The sequence below is a fragment of the Sardina pilchardus genome, chromosome 22, assembly GCF_963854185.1.
Source record: "Sardina pilchardus chromosome 22, fSarPil1.1, whole genome shotgun sequence".
Classification (NCBI taxonomy): Eukaryota; Metazoa; Chordata; class Actinopteri; order Clupeiformes; family Clupeidae; genus Sardina; species Sardina pilchardus.
Genome location: NC_085015.1, coordinates 17,751,674 through 17,774,633, shown reverse-complemented (window position 1 = coordinate 17,774,633; position 22,960 = coordinate 17,751,674). Strand labels below are relative to the sequence as shown.

The window sequence follows — 22,960 nt, the reverse complement described above, 5'->3', positions numbered from 1 at the left end:
ATCAGAGATACTCTAAATTGATGTAGTAAAGGTTTAAGTATATCTAGCCTATACTTGTACTTAAATATACTTAATATACTTATACTGACAGGAAAGTGTTCATTTATTTACTTGTAGCCTACTTGTATAGGCCTACTAACAGCACACCTAACTGGTACTGCATCTAAAATGTCACTATTACTGGGGAGCTACACCAGGCGCGTAACTGAAACGTTCCGTTCGCAACGCGTAAAATCCATTTTAGAACACTGGTCAAATTTAAAACTGGCTAAAAATGGGAACTTCAGCCCTCACAGTGGTTCTTGCCCCACTTCTATACCCTCTCTCATCACTCCAACCATCTCTCATCACTCCTCCCTCCACTCTCTCTCTCTTTCCTCATCTCATATTTCCTCTTCTCATCTCTTCCTTTTCTCCATATAAGTAGAGCAATTGCATTGAACATTCACCTATACTCTTTATTTAGCTACTCTTTAAGTAACTTTCTTTGCATTTATTTGAGCTCCAATCAATATACAATGGTAAACATGGCTTTACATCAGGCGTTAAAACAGTTCTGAAATCTTTAATGATAAACATCTCAATCAAACGATAAAACATGCGACTAATCGCAATTAACTATTGACACTCAGCAATTAATCGTGTTTAAGAAGAAAAAAAATACTGTATAAGATATTCTAAAGACTCAATGTTTACATACAGTAGGTGTGTTTTTACAAATCAGCCAAACTGAATAATTTGACAGAAGCACAGCATGAGTATTGCAGGTAAGCAGATCAGCAGCCATGACTAGTTAAGGGCTGCAGTGGTGAAGTAATGAAGGTAGAGTACAGGGTTCATGCAGCAGGGCTGTCTCTGTGGAAGAGCAGTGCTCAGACTGGGCAGTCATAGATGGTGTCATTCTTCAGGATGATCCAGAGATGACCGCTATCGTAGGACACATGCTTCACTTCACCGCTGTGGAGTGGAATCTGGGTCCAGTCAGTACCCTCAGGTTTACAGCGAGATGTGGAATCCCTGCAATAGATTTCACCACATGACAAAATATTTTAGAGTTGAGCAGGAAATAATGTATCATCTTTATGGAATTATGGAATTCCTCTCTCATATAAACAAAAAATACTTTGTAGCCTTAATTCATAGGACCCTCTACACAGACAAGCTCGTAAACACAAACCTGCGGTACACATTTCCTTCAGAATTCACTCCATAGACAGACCCGTCACCTGCCACCTCAATCATAGACAAGGATCCTTCAATGAGCTGCAAGCCATCTCCCTTAAAATTAGCTGATGTCACCCTCTAGAGGATCCAACAAAGGTGAGTGAGAAAAATCAATTCATTCAATTTATGTTGCGCATAATTATTCCTCAAATAGTCCAGTCCAGCCTTACCTTCCTCACATAGATTCGATCCTGACTGTCAACACCCCAGCAGCTATAAGGGCCACAGCTGTAGTACTTTAATTTGCCATCAAGGCGGACCCAGTTTACACGGTTGGACTTTGTAACACCACACCAGGGGATATCAAGACGGTTGGCTCCTGACACAAACCCGTCTCCACCAGCATCAATCTGCTTTAAGCCCCCTGGTCCACAACAAAACATTCACTTATTATTGCTCATGCTCCCATAAGGAAAAGAGTTTAAAAATGTATCACACCCCTGTGAATTTACAGTAAAAAAAAAGTGTATGAGAGTAGACATTTTACAAAAGGTGTGTGAGATTAGAATCAAACACAATGCTATTTACTATAAACCAACACTTTTTTTTTTTAATCTATACAGTATTGTTTCTGACCGGCCCATAAACCAGACAGTTGATCAGTTGACGGCCCAATTGACATTGGGCTGGCCCAAGCACATCGTAGAGCACCAAACCACAGTTGTATACACATTCAAAAGACTGAAAATGTTTGCGTTATAGCAAATAAGGTTGGCCGGTCTGGTCCAAAATGCCAGGGCCGATTTTTTGTCCCAGTCCGCCCTTGACTATAAACATGATCAAACATGAATTCAATATCCTTTTGGGACTGATATAATCAATATGAAACATAGAGGGTCATTCAAATCACGACCCAGTCTACAGGACTGTTTGGTCCACTATAGCTGATCAAATATGTTAGCAGACAGTATATAGACCAGACATGATAAGATGGGTGCTGCTAAAATGATTCATAGTAAATCACTGGCGTCAAACTCTGCGAAATCTCAGCAAACAAATGGATGTCATGAACAGGAGAAGATAGCACCTATCAAAGCTGTTGGAAGGCTATCAGAAAGGAAGGGTCATGTACCAGTGCCCCTCCCCACCTCCGTTGACTCCTTGCCACCACAAAGCCATAACAACATGGAACACACTACTGGAATACTTGCTAATAGCGAAGCAACAAACCCCCCAGGACCCCATCTGGCAGATGGAGACTCTGGACTTTTATTCCTTGATTTCCCATCACCACACACACCCAATAACCACCCCACCCAATCCAACTACCCAGGCCACCCAAACCCACCTAATATCCCATCCCAATCCCTTCCTCATCATTCCACCACCCAAACAAACTCCACAGGATCCCCCACATACCTGTCACCATCCCCACTCAAGCACATGATGTTCCCTGCAACAATGGAGAGACTGCTACCAGCAGCCAGGCAGATTTTTAACAGCCCAAGACCTTCAGCACTGAAGCGCAGTGCACCTCCACGCCCTCCCCCTCTGCATGCAAAAGGATCACCTACGCAACAACAACTTCATGAGAGTATTGTATGATATTCTGTGGGTCCCTGCAATAGAAATGGTAGTGACAGTAGTTTTGAGAACATGCCGGGACCCAGTAAGCCTATGTCATTTTCTATTCCTGTTCTGACAAGTAATAGAAGACTAGCACATCGAGCCTACAGGGTAAACCAGTCAAATCTCCTACCTGTACCACTACAGCCTCAGATTTCCCCAGTGGATCATAGCTCCCCAACTCTTACAGCAAAACTAGCTCTCCTAAACATCAGATCTCTTTCAAACAAATCATTCTTAATTAATGATCTTATTTGCACATACAACCTTGATTTTTTTACTCTTAACTGAGACATGGTTAGACCAAGCAAACAGTGCTGCTACCCTCATCGAATCTGCTCCACCAAATTTCAGTTTTTTGAGTGCTACCAGAGCAAATAAAAGAGGAGGGGGGGTTGCTACAATTTTCAAGGCATCCTTTCAGTGCAATCAGTCATCATTTGGTGAATTTACTTCATTTGAATATCTGTGTGCAAGCATTAAGTCTTCTCCTCAGATTTTATTACTGACTATTTACAGGCCTCCAAAACATTCAGCTAAAGTCTTTCTTGAAGAGTTTGGTGAACTGCTATCAGTCATTTGCATAGAGTTTGACTGTCTTATTATATCAGGGGATCTAAACCTACATGTGGATAATCCTGAAAACAATTATGCCAAGGAATTCATTGCACTAATCGACACTTTCTCCCTAACACAGCATATACAGGAGCCAACACACTCTCAAGGCCATACACTCGACCTCGTTATCACAAAGGGTCTCAATGTCTCCACAGCTGTTAAAGACCTGGCGTTATCTGATCATTTCTGCGTGTTCTTTGATGTGTCTATGTCCCCACACAGTCAGAACAGATCTATGTTGGTAAAAAGGAGAATCATAAATGATAAGACAAGTGTTCTTTTTGAGCAAGCACTCTCACAGACATCAAGTAATTTGTCAGACTCAGTAGAAGACTTATTGGATCACTTTAATGCAAAAATGGCAAACATTATGGATGGCATTGCTCCCTTAAAATCCAAGAAAGTTAAGGACAAACAGAAAGCACCATGGAAGCAAAATCCAGCGGTTAAACTCCTAAAAAGAGAGTGTAGGAAGACTGAAAGAAAATGGCGTAAATACAAACTTCAGATCCACTATGACATCCATAAAGACATGCTCCGCACATATAACTTTGAAATGTGCAAAGCAAGACAATCTTTCTTTTCTAACATCATCAGTAGGAGTTCAAATAACACTCGTGTTTTATTTTCCACTGTCGAAAAGTTAACAAATCCTCCCTCACAATTAGTGCCCGAACTTCTCTCAACTAATAAATGCAATGAGTTTTCATCTTTTTTTAAAGGTAAAATTGACAAAATCAGACTCAATATATCTGCTAAATTACTCATTCAACACCCGGAACTTCCAGCTACAGCTTAACTTGATGTTAGAGTTCAATTTGATAGACTACGAAACACTTGGAAAAACAGTACAGATTCTCAGCTCCTCCACGTGTGTCTTGGACACCCTGCCTACAAATTTCTTCAAAACTGTTTTTCACCTTATAGCCTCAGATGTCCTTCACATTGTAAATACATCACTGCTGTCTGGCACTTTTCCTAAGTCACTAAAAACAGCTGTTGTAAAGCCACTGCTCAAGAAGAATAACCTGGATTCCTCCATTTTAAACAATTACAGGCCCATATCCAATCTACCTTTTATTGGCAAAATTATTGAAAAAGTAGTCTTTAATCAACTAACCACCTTCCTAACATCAAATGGGTATTTTGATTACTTTCAGTCTGGTTTTCGGGCAAATCACAACACTGAAACAGCTCTCATTAAGGTTTTCAATGACATACGTCTCAACACAGATTCTGGTAAAACATCAGTCCTAGTGCTACTGGACCTTAGCGCAGCATTTGACACTGTTGATCACAATATTTTACTACACAGACTAGAACACTGGGTTGGATTTACAGGCATAGTTCTAAACTGGCTCAAATCATATCTACAAGAAAGGAGCTTCTTTGTTGCCATCGGCAACTGTACCTCAACACCAACATCCCTGACCTGTGGTGATCCCCAGGGGTCGATCTTGGGGCCACTATTATTCAACCTCTATATGCTCCCACTTGGACAAATCATCCAAAATAATTTGATTTCATATCATAGCTATGCAGATGACACACAAATTTACTTAGCTCTGTCACCAAAAGACTATGGTCCCCTTGAATCTCTATGTCAGTGTATAGAACAAATCAACACTTGGATGGCTCAAAATTTTCTTCAGCTGAACAAAGAAAAAACTGAAGCAATTATATTTGGTAAAAAGGAGGAAAGGATTAAGGTTGCCACTCTCCTTGAAACAAAAGGATTGAAAGCAAAGGATACTGTTAAAAATCTCGGTGTATTAATCGACAGTGATCTACATTTCAACAGTCACATGAAAATGATAACTAAATCAGCTTTTTATCACCTCAAAAATATTGCCAAACTGAGAGGGCTAATGTCAAAACATGACTTAGAAAAACTCATTCATGCATTTATCTCTAGCAGGGTTGATTACTGCAATGGGCTTTTCACAGGCCTTCCTAAAAAGACTATCAAACAGCTTCAGATGATTCAAAATGCAGCAGCTAGGGTTCTCACAAAAACAAAAAGAACTGAGCACATTACTCCAATTCTTAAATCTCTGCACTGGCTTCCAGTATGTCACAGAGTTGACTTTAAAGCACTACTAATTGTTTATAAATCAGTAAATGGAGCAGGACCTAAATACCTATCAGACATGTTTCAGCAGTACACACCTTCTCGTCCTCTGAGGTCTCAGGAGAAAAACCTCTTAGTAAAACCTGCTGTTAGAACTAAACATGGCGAAGCAGCTTTTAGCTGCTATGCGGCTCAGCTTTGGAACCAACTTTCTGATGACATTAAAAAGGCCCCAACTGCAGCCTGTTTTAAATCTAGACTTAAGACCAAATTGTTCTCAGATGCTTTCTGCTAACTGTCTCTTAATTATTCCATCTGGAGTCTTTTATGTTAATTATTCCTTATTGATTTGATCTTGATTTATGCTTTGTTTTTATTTTCTATTATGATCTTTTTATTATTATTATTATTATTATTTTTATTACTATTACTCTTTGCCCATCTATGCTTTTATCTGCTATAATTACTGTTTGGTTTTTGTTTATGTAAAGCACATTGAATGACCTCTGTGTATGAAATGTGCTATATAAATAAACTTGACTTGACTTGACTTGACAGTATAGGGTTCATCAAAATTATTGGCTCCTGAGATCAATCTGCTTCAAATTGCTCATCTTCCCATGGGAAAACATATATAGGAATCACACCACAGTGAATTTGCAGAATTTGACAAAAAAGCGTATGGCATTAGATTCCCAACCTGGAGTTGGGAAATCATACAGATACATATTGAGGTCATGATGTACCTGATTATTCATGTATTATCAATTGTGAAGTAGGTCTTACCAGCTACAGTCACCCACTTCAGCTCAGCCGCTGAATCCAATCTGTAGATGACGTCTTTGCTGTTGACTCCCCAGATTCCTGCTGGGCCCACAGTGACGTGTTTCAGTGTGCCTGAGTGTCCATGATGATCCCTGTCCCTGCAGTTCCCAGATGGTGTTATTCTTGGCCACCCCAACCACCTGTCTATCATGTGCATCAATCTGCACCAGTGCACCAGGCATTCTTTGACAATCGTTTGCTGCAAGTAAATACATTTGGCACACAATACAAAACACAATGAAAAGACTTAAGGTGGGTATAGTAAGGTGGAGCAGAGTCAGATGGGCAGAACAGGAAAAGAAGGAAAACGTGCACTGGATTAAGAAATGTACCCACAATGAACGTACCCACAGATTCAAGTCAACAGAACAGACAGTGAAGTGATCTTACCATTGCACCCAGTCAGCAGGCAGTGTAGGGCAAAGAGAAGTGTGGCGATGCGGAGGTACATGGCTGAGTGGTTCAGGCTGCTCTAGTGGAGGACAGTGTAGAAAGTGGCAGAAAATGTGAACCGTGGAAAACGCAAAAGATTGCATAAGATAGTTCACTAGATAGAAGTATAAATATAACTGCTTAAATCCAGCTTGCTCTAAACCAAATAAAAATGTGCAAATGCGGCAATGATAGATAACTTGTGTGAAAAGAATAGTTACTTAGACTAGAAGTGTGTTTTTACTAAAAAGCTTAAAGTGTGGTTTTGTTTAGCTTTAGAATGTGTTTTGGCTTAATCCTTTAGAGCACAATTGTTTAGCCCTTAAAGTGTTTTAGTCAGGCCTATAGAGTAATGCTGTGTCAACGAGAATGCTGAACTTCTTGCAAGAGGCGCACGCCTACAGAGGAGACCAGGCGGGAAGCTGGTAAGATTGTCCGTTTGAGGGCTTACTTTCTAAGACACTGTTAATGGGCAAACACTTACTGCGCAATGCACTGACATACACTGGAGTAGCGAACTCAGCTGTGTATTTAGGAAGGAAGGTCCTATGCACCGATGCGGTCACAAAACCAACCGGACTTTATTTAGCGGGCGTGCTTCTGTAAAGAATAAGGTTCGGGGGCCTTTACAAGGTCCAAATGCACATCACACAAGCAAAGATACGGAAATCTGTTTTTAGTAACTAATGTATGTAAAAATGGAGTACAAATTATCACTTAGATCTGTTATATGCCAATGAGTGCTATACAGATTTGTCCTAGAAAACCCCATAGTTGATCACCTGGCCAAGACTTTAGAATTAGATTAAGTTTGTTGCATGTTTCCGGTGGGATGAGAGAAACTGTTTCCCCCAGCCGTGTTACACAACTTACAATTAGGAACCTAGGACCCCCTTAACCCCAACTATTCACCCTTGTCACGAGAAGGAGAATATTATCTGAATTCCCAATCCCAAATAAGATTGACCAGTTGTCTTCTATATCATAGAAGTCCGTCACTAGAACAGTTATATATGAATCCTTCTGTGACCACGAGGAATAGGTCCCCTTTGTCACTCCATTGACAGGCGACAGCCTTTGTAACAGGAGGAAGACTTTTAGAAATCATTGTCACAGATTAGTTTATGCAGTAAATATCCCAGTCCCACTATAACAAGAGAATCACATAATTACAAGCACGATTGCAGGTAATAGGGTTAACATGAAATAGATACATGGAGAGCCTCCTGTATAATATTTACTTGTTGACCCTGAACTCCTGATTAAGGATTTTGATTCATGTATCAGTCCTTTCGTGCATCCTAAACCCATTGAAAAGGGGCCTTTGCAAAAGACACGACACTGATAAATACTTCCTCTTTGTTCGCAAGCGAGAGCCTCGCAGAGTCGAAAAAGGGAAGTTAGTCTTTAGCAAGGTGAGAGCCTCGCCTGGTCTAAAGACGGTGGCACCCACAACCCCCTCTTAGCAAAGTGAGAGCCTCACAGTCTAAAAGGATATATGCACACACCCTGAGTAGCGATCTCAGCTGTGATTATAGGAGCCCTGTAATCATCAGAAGGATACAAAACGCAACAACAGGATCATTCACAACCTTTTATACAGTCAGCAACACACATACCTTTTAGGAGAAGGAGGATGTTCAGAAAGCTACTAAATATGCAAACTTTCTTGGGACTTTTCCCCGCACCATGAGGAAACGATGGCTTCTCCTGATTAGGAGGAAGGTTTTTCATTTGTGAAAAACGATATACTGTAAGAGATATTTTGTGTTTTTGTATCTCTATCATACTGTATATCTTTGCTTCTTTCTTCACTGGCAAATGGCAGCTATCAAAAATGCAATACCAAGCCATGTGTCTCTCCATTGGAATAATACATTTTAGCATTATTTACAACATAGTAGGATACTGTAATTCAGCACACACAGAATTACTCTTTCAGTTTCTGACCCAACAGAGGGCAGATTTCATTTTAGCATTAAAATATACAACTGTTAAACCAGTGTAAGGTTCTGTTGCCCACTGATCTATAAAGAAGGTATTCTTTATAGATCAGTGCTGTTGCCGTACACTCAGTCTCAATCTCAAATTTATTGACACCAATGTTTCGGCCAGTTGGCCTTTTTCAAGGTGTTTAACTTTGAACTGGCCGAAATGTTGGTGTCAATAAATTTGAGATTGAGACTGTGTACGGCCACATGATCTTTTTCTGTACGTTACGTCCCGAGTGTGCATTTTTCATTTTTTGTTATTTAAACCAGCATAAGGTAACATTTTATTTATTACTGTTGCAGTAATATATTTTAATAATAATGATAATAATAATAATAACTAGATGCACCGCATAGCGGTACACAATATGACCGCCGCTCAGTTCTGCACATTCTCTCCAAAACGAATTACGCTTGTCAACTTTCCTGTATCTCCGATTTGTGCAATATACTGTATGTATATATCTCCTTCTCTTGCAGCTCATGTGTATATGAGTGTGTGCATGTGTGAGTTTGCTTGTATAAAGATGTGTGTGTGTCTGTCTGAGTGTGTGTGAATGTGCATGTGTGCGTGTGTGTGTGTGGAATCCGTGGAAGTGTGTTTATCTGTGCTTGTGAATCTGTTGATATGTGTGTGTGTGAACTTGGTTACTTTTTAAACTGAGCCCCCTGCCGGCTCAACATAAAAATGGAAATCGGTTTTGCCAATAGCCTACTCACTATATTGGAATTTAACAGTTACGCCATTTTGACAGTAACGTCAACAATATATAGAAGACATCACAACCTGCAAAAAGTAATTTCAGGGAGGTATCTAAAAATACTTTAACCTACTGAGATACTGAGATACTGAAATACAGATGAATAGCCTCTGTTTGTTCAATAATGTCTAGTCAGTATACCAAATAAGAGAGGCCTAGAAACTGTGGTAACAAAATATGAAGATTTTGGTAGTTTGGGCTTTTCGTGTATCCTTCTATTGTAGCCATTTAGCCATCTACTTTAGGCCTGAATTATATGCCAATGAAATTACACTTGTTAAACTCACCTCAATAAATATTTTGCAATCATTTAATCCACCATGGGCAATGCTAAAATTACTGTTACAAACCAGCGGCAGAGTTGGCGGTCCAACGCGGGTACCCACCAGTGGCCCGCTGGAGTTTTGCTCATCAGTTCTCTGGCGGTCCACCGGCGGCTCAGAGGTGGCTCCAGATAAAGGGCCACCCTTTTGCCGCTTACTACCCACCAGCTTCTAATTGGCCTTATTTATGGCCATAATAATGAAAATGATGTACTAAAATAGCAATAATACATTATAACACTTTCCATTTGCCCTCAATCAGAACAATTTACAATTATGTACAGGGCTTACCAAAGTTACCAAATTTACTAAGGTGAAGACAGTGCCTGCTGATGAGAAACCTATAAATGTATTCTGTAATTTAATAATCCAATATAAAAACATTTATCCTCAGCAACTATCACACAGACTCACCACACATAGTATTAGGTTCAATACATTTTGTTTATTTATTTATTTTACATGCTTTTGTTTATTTATTTTACATGCTCATTTACATGCTTTATTTATTGTACATGCTTAAACAATTTATTAAAATTATTTTTAATAATGATATTATGCAACACACTCTTCAGATGTAAGGACTTAAAAGCCACCTTTCCTGCTGCACCAGTCTAATTAATTTGGAGCGCCAGGGACCTCCTCAAAGCCCGGCCCAGCATCCTCTTAAACAGCATCTTTGGTGGTGTTTCCTCCCAAAATAGCAAAATTGAGCTGAATTTACTACCTTTTCACTACCATCAACATGTTTTCTACTAGCCTACAAAAGCAAAAGGTGAAGAGTAATGTAATGCAATACCTTTCCAAAACACAATAACACAGAACAACAGGATTTAACAATGAACAAAGCTACTGGCATTTGAACAGGGGTGTGTAGGCTGTCAATAGGCACTGTATTTACCGGCATGGCTGGAGTTGATGAAGCTTGCTGGGTGGTGGTGCTGGCAAAGGTGTAGTGGTTTGACTGGCAAACTCTGTTGAACAGATTGGTTTAGTGAGATGATTACTGCAATGGTATGACACCTGGCACATGCTAACTAGCGCCTAAAGTACAAACACTTCTAAAGGATATTTCCACTTAATTTTCAGACAAACCAAGCAATGGACCACATGTACAGACTCTACAAATATTAACCATGATATCATTTTTTTTTATTTAAATGACTTGAAAGAGATCGTCAGGTATAAATGCACCATACAGTAGTGGCCAGTTAATTCATTCAGATGCTGTTACATGCTAACTAGCGCCTAGAGTACAAACACTTCCAAAGGATATTTCTACTTAATTCTCAGACAAACCAGGCTAGGGACCACATGTACAGACTCTATAAATACTAACCATGATGTAAGTTTTTTATTCAAATAACTTGAAAGAGATCGTCAGGTATAAATGCACCATGCCAGTTCATTAATTCAGATGCTGTTACATGCTAACTAGCGCCTAAAGTAAACACTTCTAAAGGATATTTCCACTTAATTTTCGGGCAAACCAAGCTAGGGACCACATGTACAGACTCTATAAATACATTTTGGAAACAGGCGTTCGCTTTAAATACAGTTTTTAAAATGAAAATAGTAGAGATATAGAGAAGGGATGTTTTACTTACCTAGTCCTAAGCCTGCGACTGGTGGTTTGAGTAGGCCTACTGACATTGTAGGCTTTGCTTGATTACGTTTCTAAACGTAAAGACATTTACCAACTTCTTTATAAGTCTGACGGTTACACAGTTACGTGCAAGAACAACAAGTCACGTAAGAGATGAAATCGTTTAGCTTACTGCAACATGAGAAATCAAGTAGTGTGAAACTAGCGACAGTAACGAAAATTCCAATATGGCCGCCATTCGGAACTGAGAAATCCTCGAGGGAGAAATCACAACTCCATCTTCTTCGTTTGTCTTCTTCTCTCTGATCTGATCTATCATTCACTCAGCAGCGCCAGCGCCACACACCAGTGGCAGCAGGCTGCAGTGTTTTAACGTTGTTGCATTAGTTCTGCTTTTGACGTTCTCGTATAAAATCGTAATAAATACATAATTGTTTTATTTGGTAACCACAGGGTAGCCACTGGGGTGGCCAGTGACACAGCTACATGGGGCACGGGCCATCCAAGGCTTCAGTGTAGAACAGCCCCTTGAGGGACCATTCACTAAATGCACACATAAATACATTTATTATAGCCCCCCATGGATGAAATTCCACAAAACTTGGCATACTCCCAGAGGGTGTCAGGTTAATCACACACATGAAAGTTGGTGCAGTTCATAGCATCTCATCTGAAGATAGGGGCAATTAAAGCAATATTACATTACATTTTCAATTTTTACCATGGGGGTGCAAATCACAAATAACTGGTTATAAGCTAAGTTGATGCGAGCTCTTGAGACCAACATACCATAAAAAAATTGTCATCCTCGGTGCCACGGTTCAGGCAGTTATGTAGGAAAAACTGCAATTTTTGGGCTTCGGGCGGGGGCCGCGCGGGGGGGGAGTGACCCCCGGGGACGAAACGAAATTTTTCCGTACAAGTCTACTGGGGCTACATGCCCACCAAGTTTCATGTGCCCCGGTGTTACGGTGTCCTGGGAATCGTTGACCAAAATTCAGAACCGATGACGGAAAAAAAAAAAAAAAAAAAAAAAAAAACTTTGACAACAACTATATGACCGCTTCGCTATGCTAGCGGCGGTCATAATAATAATAGTCATCATCATCATCATCATCATCATAATAATAATTATTGTTCACAGATGTGGAGATTTGTTTTTGGCCACACAGGTTTTGTCGTCATGTCTCACCTCACACTTGTACAGGCAGTGTAGTACATCACATGGCATAAGAGACATCAGGCATTTACAGTAAGAAGAGCACATGCAGACAGGCACAGAGGAAAACGTCACCATAAATACCCAATACAAACAGTAAATAATTATAATTAATTAATTAATTATTTAATTAAACACCTACACCATTCAGACAGCAGGAATACATGATGTTCCCATATGAGTGGCTTATATTGAGTTTAGCGATGTATTTGGACTTGGAATCCATTATGTTGTGGTCTGTATATTACAGTCTTTAACTAGAAAAGCACTCAGAGAGCGCAGACCTCCGCCAAGCGAAAACATAACCGCCTCCTGGATAAAGACGGTGATATGGATCACTCCCAAAATGCAAGTGTTTCTTCCTTGGGTCATTTCAGACCTTCCCTGACAATTTAGTCGAAATCCATCCATAACCTTTTTATTTGTATTTACTTGCATGCCGTAGGTCTATAGCATCGCCCTGAAGGCAGTTTTATACATTTTTATACCGTAAATAAATAAATAAAGAAAGTGTTGTTTTATCCTTAAAGCCAATGTGCTGCCATGTGAGGTGATGCACATCTGCACCTTGCACCCTGGCTTGATGGATTAAACACTTTGTTTATTTATTTTTCAAAGGCAAATAATGGCGTGCAAGTTTTTTTCTTGATGGACTATCTCTGTGGACAGCTCAGGATCCAAAATTGGCAACACAAACAATGTTTTTTACAGTGGGGACAGGCAGCTAACTTGGTTTCAATATTGTCACGATCATACGGAGCCATGGAAATATAGCATCACAAAGGCATATTCAGGAAGCAGACCAAATATGTAAATGTTGCACACTCAAATTTTGTAATATTTGGTTTAGCTTTGGCCACAATATTTGGACTTATAATCTATACCATCTACAGTATACCACACATTTCGAGGGCTGAGGACCAAAGGGGCGTAATTGACATTTTGGTCAAAATTGAGTTATACTGTATACACAGTATCACCTGAAAGCTCTTGATGAGCTCTTTCTAGCTGACCAAATTATAGAGGTAAAATATTTATAAATATAAAGTTATTGAACAAAAACCAAAGGTCTTTAACGGTGAACATTTAGAAGCAGTTAGATTTGTTTTGGCTCTCCTGTAAAGTTGATGAAATGTCACTTAAGCCCCTTTGGCTCTCAGCCCTCGATTTACAGTATGTTCATGTGATTACTGCAATGTGTGCAAGACAAGAAATGAGTCAATGTTTCTTGATTTGCCATTCAGATCAGAAATGGTAAGGTGTCCATGTGATATAATCTTGTAAGAGAATCATCCAAGAGAGACTGATGATGTGTGTAATGTTTTCACACGGATACATACATTCAGGCATGGGGAGCATGGGGCGCGAGGGGGGGGGGGGGGGGGGGGGGGGCAAAAACTGACTCTGTTTGAGTCTAGTGCTTCGAGAGCAGTTGTTTGAATATTACATCACATCTGGTTAAAAAAGTGTCATAGCCTCTAGGGTGCAGTTGTTTTGTGTTTTGCAATCAGATGAAGCCATGGAAATATAGCAACACAAAGGCATATTAAGAAAGCAGACCAGAAATGTAAATGTTGCACACTCAAATTTTTCAATATTTGGTTAAAGTTTGGGTATGGGATTGGACAGTTCTTTCGTCTATCAAATTGATGTACTTTTATATACATTTTTCAATGTTAAAGTTCAGTTCATAATGTTACTTTCCTTGCATTTATTTGATTTTCAGTCAAGATACAATGGTAGCCTAAATGTTGCTTTACATTGTAAATAAGGGACTTAAAACAGTTCAGAAATATTAAATAATAAACATTGTAATCATGTGATAAAACATGTGATTAATCACAATTAGCTATTGGAATTTAGCAATTAATGGTGTTTCAGAAAAAAATATTGTTTGAAAACAATAATTTTGACAAGCCACAGACTTGAAAGAGGATGTACTTTCTTTTTCACATGTATAAGTAGCAACTGTGCATTTCCAAGGTCCAATAACTATGCATTATGATGAGGTATGACAGGCAGCACCACTTCAGGATATTCTACACAATATGTGTGTGGGCTGCAGTGGTGAAGTAATGAAGGTAGAGTGCAGGGTTCATGCAGCAGGGCTGTCTCTGTGGAAGAGCAGTGCTCAGACTGGGCAGTCGTAGATGGCGTCATCCTTCAGGATGATCCAGAGATGGCCGCTATCGTAGGACACATGCTTCACTTTTCCTCCGAAGATCGGAATCTTGGTCCAGCCAATACCCTCAGGACTACAATCAGATGTGGAATCCCTGCAATGGATTTCACCACATGACAAAATATTTGATGAGTTGAGGAGGAAATAATTTATCACAATTATGGAAGTAAAAATCTACAAATGAGATTCAAGAGGCTGGGCGAGAGTATCTTTGTGGCCTTAACAGCACCCTCCATACAGACGAACTCATAAACACAAACCTGTGGTACACATCTCCTTTAGAATTCACTCCATAGACAGACCCATCACCGCCCACCTCAATCATAGACAAGGATCCTTCAATGAGCTGCAAGCCATCTCCCTGAAAATTTGTTGAGGTCACCCCCTAGAGGGTCCAACAAAGGTGAGTGAGAAAAATCAATTGAGTCAATTTATTTTGCTTATAATTATTCCCCAAAATGTCCAGTCCAGACTTACCTTCCTCACATAGATTCGATCCTGACTGTCAACACCCCAGCAGCTATAAGGGCCACAGCTGTAGTACTTTAATTTGCCATCAAGGCCGACCCAGTTTACCCAGTTTGCAAGACCACTGTAGGGGATATCATGATGATCGACTCCTGACACAAACCCTTCTCCACCAGCATCAATCTGCTCTAAGGCCCCTGGTCCACAACAAAACATTAAATTATTATTGTTCATGTTGAAAAAGGTTTGTAAAACAATATAGGAATCACAGTGAATTTGTAGCCTTGCTAGCGCCTACCACTTCTCAAATGAGACGTGGTCTGGCAACCAGACGTTCATTTTCTTGTATTTGAAAAAATGCCCAGATCCGTTCGTTGGGCGCCACGGATGTCTATCAAAAATGCGTCTGTGCATAGCTCATCATAGTTTTGCTTTCTCCCCTGTTCTGTGATTGGTCACCAACATCAGGCGAAAATGTGGGTGTTAGTTTCCAGACTGCCTTAGCAGCGTGACTGAAATCACTGCGCAAGGCAGGATGGCAACCCAGGCTAGTGAATTTGCAGAATGTTACAAAAAGTGCATGAGATTAGAATCCCAAACATGAAACACAATGTTATTTAGATCAAATTGGACTTTTTGTCCAATTGATTTCAAACTTGACAGGTGTCTTGATACGGGCACGAGTAAGTGTAGTGCCAAGTTGACATTGTTTGGATAAGAAAATATGTTGTTAAATATCGGTAGAAGAAGCACATTGGCTTTCTTCACTCTACCATTCCGACTGCAACATCCCAAATTGAAATGAGCTATAAGCTAATGGTCCCGAATGTAACAATGTTTCAGAAGACGTGCCACACAGCTAGACTGTGGCAGACAGAGCAAAATCATTTATGCAATCAAAGACTGTTTTTGAGTCACGTTGCAAATCTCATATGGTGATTCATCTTTCTACAAGATGGTTTGTCTTCTATATCGTTAAGCTATTCAATAGGCTAAACATAGCCTTACATCAAAGCTTTAGGCTTAGGCCTATGTCATTTCAATCAGCTACAGACAACGAGTGGCAGACAGAGCCTGATGTCACTTACAGACCTAGCCTACCAGAGTCACATCGTTGCAAATTTCCAATGATGCATCATTCCACAAAATGGTTTGTCTTTAGTATCTAATCAGGAAGTTATTCAATTAGCTTAACAATAAACAGCCTCAAAACAGCTGTTGTATTCATAATAGAATGCTTAGCTGGAATGACATGTTTTCTCTATCATCCTATTTTTTAAAGTGCAGGCATACCTGTGGGCATGTAATTGGACTACAGGTTTTCTACAGGAATGGCATGTTTGAATGGGCACTGCACTAGTTCTTATGAAATCATACAGAAACACACTGAGGTAATGCTCCCATTGCATTTTTAACACACCCGCCGTCCATTATGTTTTCAATGGTGAAGTTGGTCTTACCTTTTACTCTCTTCCAGCTTCTTGAACCCCATTTGAAGATTCTTCTATAACGGTTGACTCCCCAGAGTCCTGCTGGTCCCACGCTGATATGCTTCAGTCTACCAGGGATACGTGCCCATGATGACGATCCCTGCAGTTCCCAGATGGTGTAATCCTTGGCCGCCCCAACCACCTGTCCATCATATGCATCAATCTGCATCATTGCACCAGGTATTCTTCGACAATCGTTTGCTGCAAGTGAAAATAAAAACACATAAAGGTGGGTAGTTAGGTGAAGCAGAGTCAGGTGAGCAGAACACGGACAGAAGGAAATCGTGCACTGGAATAAGAAACTGATAAACGTACCCACAGATTCAAGGCAACAGAACAGACAGTGAAGTGAACTTACCATTGCACCCAGTCAGCAGGCAGTGCAGGGCAAAGAGAAGTGTGGCGATGCGGAGGTACATGGCTGAGTTGTTGGGAGGACACTCTGGGGAGACAGGTGCATTAGCAGCCTTTTATTGATGCTTTGCCGACATGTGACCAAATCACTTGACACCCTTCTACAATCACACAGCTATACATTGTAATTTGCTGAAAGGGTGGTAGCCATGCATTTCATTGTATTCCATCACTAAAGGCAACATACTGTTTGCCAGGGGTGTCACTAAGTAGGCTACAAAAGATCCAGGGATTTACAGTAGCTTAGCAGACAGTGTTTTTTTTGCGGGGGGCGGGGGTTCTCCTAGGTTGTCCTCCTAGCCTGGCTCCACCTGTCTACGTACTTCCGCTCAATTTCTTTCCCTGCAGTACTCAGTCTGAAATAGCTTGATCCGCCCTCATTTGCTTCACCCTCAGGATGCCCGACCAACTAGTGAACGGAGGGCGTTCCTGAGGGCGATTACATTTCAGTTGCAACCTGCAAGCCTATCGTTATCGTGTCTCCTGCTGTTAACATACTGTACGTCAATTGGCACCTTCAAGTTCAACCCCAACTGACCTCTTGCAGCAGCGAGATCTGCCGGTGACAGCAGGGTCTTGGATACAAACGCTGCTATGAAGTTGGACACTTTCTACCCGTAGTCTAGACTTGACCATGTGACAAAACAGGGTCTTGTGGATATGAAGAGGCATCTAAACGCCAGCACATACGTCAAGGATGTAAAAGCCAATTAGGGCAAAGGCCCAACGTCATAAAGGCAGGGTCTAGGCCGGTCTAGGCTCTCTGTAAAGTCTGGTATCCAGCCTAGGTTTCTCCCTGGAATAATTGAAAATTGTGTTAATAAAAACCTTGAGAAGGAAAAGAAGGCCAATCGTCGTCATATTTTAATAACAAATAAAGCAAGTTTTCCTTCACTAGACCTAGGCCTACTGAGTAGCCTATATTTACGTACAGATGCGTGTATAGGCTATCAGAGCAGGTAGAACGTTCTCTATTCATTTCTTCACTTCAATACAATGTCTACCTGCATTAAACCTGTGCTAAAGGCTTTAAAAATCGTCCCTTGGGGGCGCTCTGGCGCAGCAGGCTACAGCGCTCGTACCATATACGGGCCTGAGTGCCCACGGGGACCCAGGTTCGAATCCAACCTGCGGTCATCTCCCGATCCCACCCCATTGCTCTCTCCCACTTGTTTCCTGTCTACCTCTTCACCGTACTATAATAATAAAGGCAAAACGGCCTAAAAGCATAACCGCCTCCTGTATCCAGACGGTGATACGGATCACTCCCAAAATGTAATTGTTTCTTCCTTGGGTCATTTCAGACCTTTCATCGAAATCCATCCGTAACTTTTTGAGTTATCTTGCGAACAGACAGACAGACAGACAGATAAACAAACATACCCAGATGAAAACATAACCTCCTTTGCAGAGGTAATAAAAATGAATAGAAAGATAGATAGATACATAGGCCTAGAAAGATAGATGGATAAATAGATAGATAGATAGATAGGCCTAGATAAGATAGATAGTATTATCTACATGATCCATAACATTTTTTATATTAATATTCTGGTCTCACCGCATTGCAGAATACAGCAGTTTGTTACAGCTCTAAAATCTTGTGCCCCCATGTAAAAAAAAAAAAAAAATGGTGGCATAAAATGGCAACTGGATAACTGTGCCACTGGCGTTTGCCATCACTGGCAAGGCTATAGTAGTAGCAGCTCACTCTGTACACCTCTATGTTACAGTAAAAACACATTCTTTGATCCTTGAACCTTGAATATGCACAGTTGATGCTGCTGCTGCTTGTTTCTACATTATTTTACCAGTAGGTGGCAGCAGCATGACAGATTTCCCAGAACATCTGATAGAATTCCAGACTCACCACCAGTGAAAGCTAATAAAATATCATTAAGTCGTGTGCTTCACACCTTTAATCCAATTGACAGGAAGCGAGTGGGGGAAAGAGATGGGGGCATGGTTCAGAAAATGACCCGGGTCCAGAGGTGTAAAAATCATTTAACAGCTGATTCCAATTGGCATAACTCTACAGCCAGGTAGCAGCTATAATTGGTGAGATCACCTGTGTTAAGTGCACAGGTAGAACCAATACATGAGTTTTCCACCTCTGCCCGGGTCAGACTCTAACCCCTGGACATGAGTATGGGTGTAGCCAGCTGGGCCACAGAGTCTCCCTGAGGCTGAGAACAAGAACAAGTAGCACAAAACAGTTTACATGAAACAAAGCTTTTTATTAAAATATACAAATATATAGATAAATAAATAAATTGCACATTTTGATATAAAATAAGTAAAACATTTAATAAACCTTCATCAGTCTTGAGAATAAATTATGTTAACACTGAATAAATGTAATATTTAACACCTCATATAAAATGGACAGCTTTCATAACTCATTGCAGAATCTGTATCAATTGTTTGCACTGCTGCAGTGAGCAATAAATAAATAAACACATAAATAAAACTGAAATAAATGGATAATTCTGATCAATAAACACATTGAATGGTATTGTCAAACAAACAACAACTTTCACATCATCATGCTGATAAATAGATAATTGTAACACTTTTTAAACCTTGACCATTTTACAATAATTTTAAGCGGAATATCCAAAAATACATTAAGAGTACATTCAATTCAGACTACACTAGTCCTGGTGCACTGCATCCTCAGTCCCATTGGCTGTAGCTGTGGCAGGGTTTGGTGTTTAGAGGCGTGTGCTGGCCAGAAGGTCGACCTTCGTCAGGTGGTGGTGAACCTCCTTCCTAATCAACTCCGAGGCCTTGGTCTTGTTCTCCTGAAATCACACATCACAACACAAGGCATCAATATTTCTCTGTGTGTGTACATAGCTTTGTCTCTGTGTGTGTGTATGTGTATGTCTTTGTCTGTGTGTGTGTGTGTGTGTGGGGGGGGGGGGGGGGGGGGGGGGGGGAGGGATCTGTTTGTGTATGTATGTGTGACTATGTGTTTGTGACAACACAAAAGAAAACCACAGCTCACCATTGTCCCCAGTGTTACATTTCTCAGATCCTCAAAGTACAGATGCAGTCTCTCAGTCTCTTTATTCTTAGAAACAACCTGAAGAAGAGGAGTTCATGAGGTCAGTTTGGGATCATTATTACAATGGACCAAATGACACAATCCCATTCCCATATAGGCTATTTGATCTGAACTTTTCCCACCCCAGCCACAGCTATATCATCTTATTTACCCCAAAAAATAGCCTAGAAATCTAGACGCCCCTAGCGGCAGCAAATGTAATTTGGCTGGCGGGGCAGTCTAGGCACGATCCATAGAGCTTAGGAGCTGAGAGCTGGAAAATCAAGCAATCCAATCACAACGTGTATAAAGTCGGTGGGCAGGCTTAACATAATGGTGAGTGACATGCGATCAGAAGTTGCGACGGTAACGCATCCTGCTATTTGAAAACAAGCAGATCATTCATTTAGCGTTATCCTATTGCGTGGAGAGGGAAGGTTACGCAGCCTGCTACTTGAAAACAAGAAGATGATTCATTTAGCATTATCCTATTGCGGAGATGGAATTTGAAAGACAATTGTTTATCCCACCCCTCCGATTGAGCCATGACTACGGTGAGTTCCCAGACCCTACATCTTGATCTTGCTCGTCAGGCTACCAAAAAAATGGTCCTAAATTTAAAAGCTGATTCTTTGTGAACAAATATGAAAAGTGTACAATCAACAACATTGATATGTATTGCACAGATGGTCATGATATACAGTAACACATGACTTTCACTGTTCTACAATGTTTGTCTTTTTATAGTCTGTCTCTTTATCTCTTGGATGTTCAGAATATAGATGCTCTGGGGCCGTGCCATAAGCTACTGACCACCTAGAGCTATTAAGTTAGTACTCAAACACGGCTGAGTTGCCTCCAGTTGAGTACAATGTGGACAAGCGCCAGTCCACAACTGCTAGTTACATTGTTTCATCTTTGACCTTTAAGGGCACCGCTCAAAAGCTGCTAAGACATCATGTTTCTGTACCAATATGCCTTCTAGTGTTCAGTCACTACAATAACAATGGTGTTGTTCACAGCATAGCATATTAGAATAGATGCTCATTATGACAGCTTATCTCCCTCAACAATGGAATTCTCTTCTCTGATTGGCTGATGGGGTGGCCATTAACTTCGTATAACCTGCTACCTTTGAAGTAGTTCCCGTATCACACTTGAATATTAATTCGCCAAACTCGTTGCGAAGTTTAAATGAACTGTCACGTTGCATCCAAGCTGAAATACAGACGTGCAGAACCATAGTAACATTGTAGCATATGACGGAGGTGGATTGTAGCTAGTTGGATGCCATGTAGGCTATAAAAGTAGCGATCTTTCAAAGTTAAAGTTAATCAGAATACTGGGATATGCCCGCTTGACAACGTGAGAGATAGAACTAACGACTGGCTTTTGGCCGTAGCAACCAGCCATTTAGAACTAACGACTGGCTTTTGGCCATAGCAACCATCCATTTAGAACTAGTAACGGCAGTTTTGTCCTGCAAGTAGAAAGTTGATATGTGGCAGAAAGTAGTCCCACAGTCAAGACAGTTTTAGCGATGTTAACGGACGCAACGGTGGAATAAAACTATGTTCTAAATATACAGGTTATGAATACAAACGGGAGATAAGCGGGATAACGGCCTTCGAGGTCGACCGGTTCGATGGAAATAATGGCACGGCGGAGGTAACTCCGTCTCCGTGCTTCGCACGTCGCCGGAGTTCTAGACCTCCACCTAGCCATTATTTCCATCGAACCGGTCACCTCGTCGGCCGTTATCCCTTACATATTAGCTTGTTCGATTAATCGATTTTAAATCGTAATCTCGATTATGTATTTAGGACGTTGTCAAAAATGTAAAGTCGATTTTTCACTTTAACTAAAAACGGAGGTCTTTTGTTTACATGAGGCCTACAAGAAAAGCCAGACGGCAAAAGTTCAATAATTGTTCTTAATATTAATCCCTTGAGGGATTTTGTATTTAATAAGAGCAAGGTTTAGGCTACACTTGAATCCAAATGGGGAAATTATTTGCAAAATGTTCAGTAAAAACAGCATTTTGAAATCATTTCTTTGCCTTTTGTCATTTCACAAAATAATCGTAATCGAACACTCTAAGAGAGGAAAGTTGGGATTTTATTTTTGGGCAAAATCAAACAGCCCTATACAGCATATGCTGTACAGAACACAGGTTATTCAGTTGTAGGCTACTCACACATGACTGAGTTGCCACCAGTTGTGTGTCCAGGGTGCTCATGAAGTCCTTCAGCTTCTTCTGGTCCCAGGCCTCAGCGGTCACATTCCGGTCCATCAGCAGGGACACCTCGTCCAGCACCTGGGCTATGAACCAGATGATCTGCTCAGGCTGTGGGGGCAACAGGAGGCGTCAAGAAAGGCATGCAAACATCAGTGATGTGACAACCATCCCAGAATTCAACAGGAATATACAAGAATGTCATGTATAAGTAGCCTATAAAAAGACAAGTGTTCAGTTGCCATTGATGAAAAGTGTGTGTGTGTTTGTTTGTTTGTTTGTTGCTTAGGTTTTTACGTACCCTCTGCGACTTCCTTGCAATTCTATACAGGCCATTAGGAAAATGGACCCCCACATTGTGCTCAACCATTTTTCCACCCTGTAAAATCATAGAATTTGAATGAAATATTGAATATAAAGACGTGATTTTGCTCTCAGTAAAACACGCACCAAATTATATTAAATCACAGGAGTAAACAGAAGTG

The 22,960-nt window shown here is 40.6% G+C and overlaps 2 protein-coding genes across 2 annotated transcripts; both read right to left on the bottom strand.

The window, feature by feature from the left end:
- Window positions 1–491: 491 nt before the first annotated feature.
- Window positions 492–16,900, bottom strand: LOC134070616 (fish-egg lectin-like; the record flags this gene model as incomplete). The annotated part of the gene is made up of 4 exons (XM_062527008.1): window positions 492–1,017; window positions 1,178–1,282; window positions 1,381–1,588; window positions 16,747–16,900. Coding segments are annotated over 4 exons (612 nt in total), but the record flags the coding sequence as incomplete, so codon positions are not given.
- Window positions 16,901–19,843: 2,943 nt separating this feature from the next.
- LOC134069829 (interferon a3-like) lies at window positions 19,844–22,535 on the bottom strand. Its single transcript, XM_062525941.1, has 3 exons — window positions 22,437–22,535; window positions 20,201–20,278; window positions 19,844–19,994 (listed from the first exon to the last, which is right to left on the bottom strand). The coding sequence occupies exons 1-3, from the start codon at window positions 22,530–22,532 to the stop codon at window positions 19,905–19,907; spliced, it is 264 nt and encodes an 87-aa protein (XP_062381925.1). The 5' UTR covers window positions 22,533–22,535; the 3' UTR covers window positions 19,844–19,904.
- Between the last annotated feature and the right edge of the window lie 425 nt (window positions 22,536–22,960).